This window comes from Dichotomopilus funicola (genome assembly GCF_033296635.1).
Source record: "Dichotomopilus funicola strain CBS 141.50 unplaced genomic scaffold C8A04scaffold_49, whole genome shotgun sequence".
Lineage (NCBI taxonomy): Eukaryota > Fungi > Ascomycota > Sordariomycetes > Sordariales > Chaetomiaceae > Dichotomopilus > Dichotomopilus funicola.
The window spans coordinates 204,029-212,768 of NW_026944070.1; the positions used below are offsets into that span (position 1 = coordinate 204,029).

Genomic DNA, 8,740 nt, shown 5'->3' on the forward strand with positions numbered 1-8,740 from the left:
TGCGCGTGCCCCGCTTTAATGTGGAACCGCTCAATCTGATGTGAACGCGCAGGAAGGAGCTGGCAACGGCGCAAGTTCAGCGCTGCTGGGCTGGCTCCACGACGTCCAAGCTTCAGCCAGTGGTAGCCCGGGAATTTTTGCCCAAAGTCAACACAGGGCCAATCGATGAAGGCTTCGTCACTCCTGCTTTCTGCCCGCCTTGTCGAGATCCATTCCCTTCTCAACCTTTCGCTGGGTCGCTTGTTTTCGCTTTTAGCGCAGTCACACTTGGGCCCTCACAGCATCGGCTGGCGACCCGACTCATACACTTCTTTTCTGTTTTTCCATCATCATCCGTCCTGTTTTGGCCAGCGATGATTTGTTGAGGCCCTTGGTCCACGATCCTCGCTTCTTTCCCCGAGCTTGTGCACAAACATCGTCAAGTTCGCGCCGAACCTCAACGCCCACCACCCGCGCATCCATCAAACCGGTCGCGAAAATGTTTTCCTCGGCGGTCCAAGAAGGCGGGCCAGCCAAAGGCACACGAAGCAGTCGCCGCAGGCAACGCACGTCCGAGCCCTCGACACAGCAACCGAAAGCAAAGCGACAAAGGGTGCCGCCGCCCGAGACGAGTTTCGTGGATCCCGACCCGCAGCCGGAAATGTACGAGGTCAAGCCTGACAAGATCGACCTTCACACGGCAAAGCGCGATGGCATGGAGAACATCACCACAACGACGCGAAAGGAACTTAGCGTCCGCTCAAAGAAGCCCAAGCCGGGTGAGCGACTCGCCAAGGGAGATGGGAGCGTTGTTTTGGTCCGTCTGTTTTTTATATTTTCTCCCTCTTCCAGCTCTTCCTTTCCACTCGTACGATGTGGAGCGCATCCGTGAACTAACAAAATGTAAATCCTGTCAGACAACAAACAATGCGTTCACAGTTAGCAAGCTGCCAGCCCTTCCAGACCGACTACGCGCCGATGCACAGAGTAAGACCCAGGCCCCTATACCGCTTTACAGGAGATACAAGCCGCAAGCAAACAATGCTAACTCGTTCTTAACTTAGACCGGCAGCATGGCGCGATTTACTCGTCAACAGGCTATGGATTGAGCCTGACGCACACACATGCCTTCGTCTGGCCCTATACATCGACGACATCTTCCCCCGAGACCTTCACCTTTACCCTCCCATACCCATCGAAACACGCCTCCGACCCTCTTCCTGTAGCATCTCTAGTCACCGCCGCCGCCTCATCCGAGGAGCCAGGCTTGGTTATCGTCATGCCCATGAGCGGCAAGATTGCCTACTGGGAGTCTATCTCGAGCGCAGCCACGCTTGACTTTATTCGCCAACAACGGACTGGTGTTGAGGATTCGATTTCCGGAATGTACTCGGGCGAGTATGTCACGCAAATCGTCAACGCCGGGTCAGCCGGCTTCGTCCTTGTTTTCAGCACCGGGCGAATGGCGTATATGAGCGTGAGGGATTCCCATGGGCGGCCCGCAATCACCGTCCAGTTTCTCCGCGGTGCTCTTGGTGGCAACGCTCTAGGTTTCTTTGGCACCATTCGCCATGCCCTGAGCTCCGCTGCCTTCCGTGGCGAGATTGCGGCTGCGCGGACTAGCCAGGGATCTAAGGTCGGAGAGCGTGTGGTAGTAGCGGCCACGACCAAGGGGCGCCTCCACTCGTGGTTGATCCACCGCGGTGGTCACCACGAGCTTCTTGCGGACTTTGATATCCGAGACCGCCTAGTGGAAGCAATCTACAAGGCTGACCCGCTACTCACTACCAACTTCTCGCAAGAGTCGCTTGAGGTGCACGACTTTACTCTTGTACCACGTGGGTTAGAACAGCGCTATGTGAGCGCTAGCCGCCTCAGTGAAGCGCTGACTCATGAGGAGGACTCATTGCAACATGCGCTGCTCCTCGTATCACTTTCTAGGGGTCATCAAGCTCGATACTCGCTAGTTGAGGTGGTCTTGGGTCCGGAGGGGCCTCGCGTGGGGAATGTACGGCTGGTGTCCTCGTATACCAACCCTACCCGCTCGAGCGCTGTTGAGAAGCCCCGGGTCTACCTTCCGCGACCTGGACTAGTTGCGTTCCTAGTTTTTTCCAGGGCTGTGGTGATCGCGTCGATGGTTGCGCCACCCGACTCTCCGGATGCGCAGCTACAGGAAGACACTCATATCTTACCACACACCTTCGAAGACGTGGTAGACTTTCAGGACGAAGAGACGCTTCAAGTTGTCGGCTCTGGGGTCGAGGAACCCAACGAGGTGAGGCACACGCAAGACGACCCAAGACCGCACCGCCATAGGACCAAGAACCCCTCCATTGTGCTTCTGCTCCAAGGAGTTGGGACTCTCCGGGTTGCTCTATCCGACATCGATCGGTTCGCGAGCGATGCGCCGCCTCAAGTCACGGCCAAGAGCAAGCTAGAACAGGCTGTGTTTTTCGGTACCAAGGAGAGCACCCCGTTGGTATTCAAGGGGCGCCGAGCCCTTCCCTTCTCCAACGAAGAGATTGGCAACGCGGCGATCGAGCTCAGCAACGAGATTGTGAGTTCCAAAACTCACTTCGTGGCCAACCTACCGGCCTCACTCGAGAACAACATGAAGACCAGAGTTGCCTTTCTGGAACACCTGATTACCTATCTCAACTCACTCAACATCGACTTGGACCCACGGACTCGATGGATGCTTCTCTATAATTCCGAGAAGATGGCTGTTGCGACTTGGATTTGGAAACAACACGAGCAGTTTGCTGCCGACCGCCCTATGGGGGAAAAGCGGACGCTTATCTCTGAAACCGCAGTCTACATCAACGAACAGCAAAAAACTGAGCTGAACCCGGCCGTTGGCCAGGTCGATCCCGTGCGCCACTGGTTTATCAATGATGTGTGGAGGCTGGATATTTTTGTCGCCTGGGCCTATCAGATCATCAAGTACCACTACACTGAAAACTTGTCAGACGAAATCGGCATCAACCGCCTGGTCTGGGAAGCCGTCACGATGAACACCGGTGCCTTGTTTGAGGCTCGCCGATTTCGAGCGGACCACGCGGCGCATTACGGCATCAACCCGAGTGAAATCGCGGGCGGGAATGCTATACCCGAACCCTGGACTGCCACCTTCTTTATTGTCAACAATCTCAAGCGACTGGTCGAGTTCTGCTATCAGTGGCTGGAGCAGTGTTCTAATAAATCCCCCCAGGACACACCGGTAGATACCCGCTTGCTCGAGGGAACTCGCCGTCTCTTGCCCTCGTTAACCAGCCAGTACCTTACGTCTCTGAATGAATTCTCTTCCTGGGCCTCATTGAGCGATGACGCCCAAGCCCAGGAACGTGGCCGAGCCTATCAGCACGTTTATCAGGAGGATGTCTACAACAAGATTCTAAAACTTAAGGATCTCGACTTGTGGGACGAGGCTATTGAACTCGCCAAGGAATACAAGGCGTTTGACTCGCTCGCCGAGGTCGTGGTGTCGCAGATTATTGCGTTGGAGGCTGTAGTTTCGAATCCGAACACCCCCGAGGCCAAAGCGGTAGAAAGCCATAACCTTGTGGAGTCCAAGAAGCAAAGTATGGGTGAGTTATTCGACGAGTATGAGGAGGATTTCGCGTTCCGCGCGTACCAGGTTCTACTCGAATACAGCGGCGTCCAGTCCGTGTTGGATTTCAAACACGACAAACATGGCTACGCGACCAAGTTCCTCCGCACCAAACCGGAGTTGGCCAAAATCTCATGGATCAATGACGTTGAGCGGGAGAAGGATATCGACCACGCGGCCGAGACCCTGCTTGGCCTAGGCCTGACCCGCGAGCAGCAGGTCTGGAGCAAGAAGATTGAGCTCAGCCTGGGCAAGCTCGCCCTTCTTGCGGACGAAGTGGTCAATGGCGACGGAGTCAGCACCACGGGCTCGGAGAGCGAAGGGAAGAACGGCGCCAACCTCGAGAAGATCGACCATGCCTTGGAGCTCATCAAGATCCAAGACTCGCTCTACGACCAAATTCTACCGGCCATCCAGGAGGGTGTCGACGAAGCGGCCGAGATCGAGCTTGCGCTTAAGGAGCATTCCGTGCTGATCCCTAAGAGGCAAAAGGCACTTCACCAGCTCTTCAACGACGCTATGTCGCGCCTGCTTCGCCACGAAGCGCTGCAGCCGCTGACGCTTATTGACCTCCTCACTCTGATCGCGCTGCCCGATAATCACGGCGACATCATTGGCGACCAGTTCTACCTTGCGCTCCAGGTTGCTCAGTACGGCCTGAAGGGTAGCGAGCGGGCCGATGCCGAGCGGTTGATTTGGCGGAGGTGTTTCACGCGCGATGATTGGAAACGCGTCAATGAGACGAATGACAAGGACGACTTGGACCAGCTGGCCACGGTCGGCGAGACGGCCACTTACCACACCCTATTTGCGGTTGTTGATGCGCGTATGTTTTCTCCAACTCTTTCCGTCTTCTCCATATCCACCCCCTATTAGACACAAGTTCACTAACATCATCACAGAACACCAAAACCCGCGATTCCATCCTTTCCTCAAACCTTCCGACACCGCTGGCGTCTTCACCGAGACGCTAGACCGCCGCTTCGACAACATGGACGACAGCTTCAGCGCCAAGCTCCTTGACGCCATGCGCTGGGAGGACAAGCAGCTGCGCACGGCCATCGACAAGGCCCAGCTCGACGCCTGGTACCGCACAACACGCGAGTGTGCCGAGAAGACGGTCGCCGTTACTTACGCTAGGCTGACGGCCGAGCAGCAAGCCGAGGATGAGCAGGCGCGGGAGCGCTTGAAGGATGTTGCACAGCCCAGTGAAGGTGTGGATGGGTACAGCATGTATGGGTTCGGGAATGCAGAGGCGAATAGTGCGCAGGTCCAGGAGAACGGGACAGGTTCCCCGGCGAGGGGCACACTGATCATTGGAGAAAGGAGGATGCCGGGCGGTTTGTTTGCGCTTTGACCTAAACACAGCGGTTTTCCTTCCTAAGCATTATGAGGTGGAGTGGAGGCACGTGGTGTGATGGTTCTTCATGACATGGCCCACGCGCTGGCTGGTTGGGGTTTATTTTGATTTTTCTCTTTCTTTGAGGAGTGTCTATCCCTCCCCATAATCGCGGGGGAATGAGAAGGGTACGGAGAGGACGGTAATAGGCAAGACAAATTGGTGGGGTTGTCACACACACACACACCACCCCGTCTCGACCTGACTTCCTTTTTTCCCACCATGTTTCATTTTCCTTTTCGGACGGTGCAAAACTGGACGCTCATTCTGTATTTCTTTTCTATTGTTTACGATATTGTAGATCGGAGAGGATTGACTGTAAAGAACTTTTGGGTTTCGGAGGGGGTTCGGTATGAAAGGCGTATCCTGGGCTTTTTATCCAAATTTATACGAAACACAGAAAAAACGCTGTATAATTAAGGTATTATATCATCATTTGCATACGGAACTTCCTGTTTTGGTGTAATTGTTTGTTGTGCTGTGCTTGTGGGCAGTTCCTGTCATCGTAGTGATCATATACAACGTGACAACTAACCAGTCAGTTTTGTGTCTCATCGTTCTCGGTGAGCGAACGCGGCGAGTTTGAGTAAATGCTTTTTCTTTCCATTCTTCAAGTGTGACACAGTACTGTCCTGTGAACGGGCCGGGAAACGGAAAGGGAAGTCAAGGGCGTGTGCTAGTAACACAGCATAAACTTGGCCCTGGCGCCGTCCCTCACACCTCTACTGCCCAAGGTGGAAGGAGACTGTTGACTGGCCACTGGATATGGCCGAGTGGTTTCGAACCGTTCACGTGAGGCAAAGCGAATCATGTGGCGAAGATGTGAGTAGGTGGCTCGGCGAATGAATTATTTTCTGCGGAGTATTGTGGGTGTGTGGTTCTATGTGGTGTCATAGGGCGTGAGAGCTACGTATATTATCAAATGTACCTGAAGATGTCGTGCGTTGACTGGCGAGCTCAACGCCCCCTTGGTTCATTTGTTGGCACGTGGGTTCGGCTGGGCTGGCGAGATTGCCTGTGCCCGTGCCCGTGCCCGTGAAATGAGGGAGGGATGAAGTCAATTGTTTGTTTCGCGCCGTCAACAGACATGCCTTGACGACGATGGATGGAATGCTGCCGGAGATTTTCCCCTTCTCTTCTAGGATCTCGGGTCTCAAGGTCACTGGGGCTGGCATGGGTATGGTTGGTTGGGTTACATCGAAGACGTTGCAACTTGGATGCAGCTTTGAGCTGGCTCCATTGAATCGCCTCGCTCGGGTGTGTCACTTGCAGTGAGCCGGTCTCCGATTCTGCAAAGGTCAGGCCCGGGCAGCCGAATCATTTTCTCCGAATCAAGTGTACCGAGTTATGGGCAGGAGAGACCAAAACAGCCCTGCATCCCTGCAGACGCGGGTTCGCAGGTGACACCCGCAAAGAAGCACCCGGTTGGGCTCGGCCGTTTTCGTTCAACTGAGGGTAGAGTAAGAGAGCGGGATTTTTAGAAATATCAAATGAAAATAAAAGAAAGGAAAATTGTGCCAAGAGACCTTGTTCATGACCGAGGCTGGCTCTGGAAGCTCTCGTCTCAGCTGGCTGGGGGCCAAGAAAAAGAAAGAAACGGCTTGTGATTTGGCGGCTGCTGGAGTGCGGCTGCAAGAATGGGAAGGAGCTTTCAGCGGACCGCCACGCGCCCGCCCCAATCGGCCTGCTACTACTCTAACGTTAGATGTACGGTGGCAACCAAACCTAAATTCCTTTTGCCAGGAACCAGACACCATGAGACAGGCGAGAATTTCAACTGCTCCCCTCTCGGCGCCTGTCGGGTGCAGCTAATGGATCGTGATCGTGACGCTCCCCGTCTCAGGTGTTTCGCGGCCTCGCCGCTTGAGAGATGGGGAGATGGTAAGTCAAGCGGCCGGCGCCCCGGACTTGGCCGTGGGTGGTTGATGAGGAACAGTTGAGCTCCACTGTTGCCGAAATGGCAGTTCGTCGCGTCTTCTATGAGGCGCTTTCCAGACCGAACCACTGAATGAAACGGCCTGGTAAAGCCCTTTTCCATTTTTGGCCTTGTTTTCTTTCTCTTTTTTTTTTTTTTTCGCCCCCAACAAGTGTTGAGAGAAGTCATGACCGCTCGCCTTTTTTGTCTCCCTGCACAACGCTCAACTCTCACCGCGTCAACTTGGCCCCGTCTTATTCCTCAAGAGCCATGCCGTTTTTGGACCGCATGCGTGGGGACGAGAGGCTGGGGGCGGGTGCTTTTCTCCACACGATTCTAGCCATTTTTTTCTGCTCTCGATCGTTCTCAACGGCTGGCGGATCAGCGGGCTGGCGTCGGGCGGTCAATTCTAAGGTACCCGGCTCGGCTCAGCGAAAAACAATTGTTCGGGTCCCTCAGCCCTTGACCAACCCAGATTGCAAAGTTTTTGTCGAAATGTGGTGGCGCAGAACAGCTGTCCCATCGGGCAGTTCCTGATTTTCCCCCCAGGGTCGTGCTGAGAGCCCGGGGCGGATTCGGGACAGGGCTTCACCCGAGAATTTGGCTTTTCTCAAATGAACCAGGCCCGAAATCACCCCCGTTTCCGGCAATCCACGACCCTGGATTTCGCTGGGCTGGTTCGATGTTTGTGATGCACAAGAATGGCAGATGAGAATAAGTCAATCTCTGACCGCCTGCCGCTTTGTTCTTTGTCCTTGGCCCCTTTCCATCTCGATTTCTCGTGTCCTGCCGGGCCGCTCGATTGATTCCGATTCCTCGACTCCTCCCGCGCGGCGCTGGCGTGCACCGCCTCCTGACCTGTGCATCCGCCGCCAATTGTGGTGTTGTGGCAAGGCCCTGGAAAAGAGTGAATTGGCAGACCGCGGGAGGCTGCGCAGGGGCCAGCCCACTCCACTTTGCTGCGAGCCACTGGCGCGCTGCCGCGACAGGATTGGCTGTTCTTGTCCACTGCCCCTGTACCACGACTCCGCTGCCCTGCCTTCCCCTTCTGGCTGCTCCCTTCCTCGTCTTTTCTTCCTTCTCCCAAATCCCCCCCAATCCACCAAACCAACACCACACGACACATCGTCAACCCACCCCCAATCTCTGTGCGCCTTCGTCGAGGCCGCAGGCGACAAGTTTTTTTTGTCGGGGCGACTGAGCGAAGATTCCGGGAGTGCGGACCCTTGAACCGGCCGCCTCAATTTCCTCAGAACCACTCGAGTGCTCGGACTGCACGTCGCGGTCGAACGCCAACTCCGCCACGCCAGGCCATCACCGAGCAGCCGAAATACATATCCCTTTGCTTCACCCGCCGTGCTCGCCAGCCTTTTACTCCTATAGCGAGGCCCGTAGCAAATTTCTTTACCTGTAGCTATTGTCAACCCGCCCACAAAGCGTATGTCAGGGACGCAACGCCCGAGCGACCGCCGAGCTCCGCCCACCGCCTGTTAGATACACGGGTCAGGCCCGTCCAAAGTTTGTGAGTTGGCTCGTGCCCTCCATATGACCTCGTGTTTTTCCCGCATCAACGGAGTGATCGCGCCCGGGACCTCTTCGTTGGGCCACTTTGCGATGATTATACTCCCTGTCGCTTCAAACCTCCAGCTTGCAATATCACACTTGCGCCCGGTCTTTCAGCCTTCATGATCATCCGGGCTGGATGTGGCCATACCCGCGAGCCCTTCGGCTACAGCTCCCTCTCCTAAACTTTCCGAAACTAACGATCTAGCTCGACATTAGACACCGATAGTACACACATCACATTACGCCGCGCGATTAACGTCAAGCTTCGACC

The 8,740-nt window shown here is 55.3% G+C and overlaps 1 protein-coding gene across 1 annotated transcript; it reads left to right on the forward strand.

Moving 5' to 3' along the window:
• Positions 1–478: 478 nt before the first annotated feature.
• C8A04DRAFT_30355 (Non-repetitive/WGA-negative nucleoporin C-terminal-domain-containing protein) lies at positions 479–4,946 on the forward strand (the record flags this gene model as incomplete). The annotated part of the gene is made up of 4 exons (XM_062781349.1): positions 479–796; positions 897–966; positions 1,044–4,415; positions 4,492–4,946. 4 exons carry the CDS (start codon positions 479–481, stop codon positions 4,944–4,946), a joined length of 4,215 nt encoding a protein of 1,404 aa, XP_062635467.1.
• Between the last annotated feature and the right edge of the window lie 3,794 nt (positions 4,947–8,740).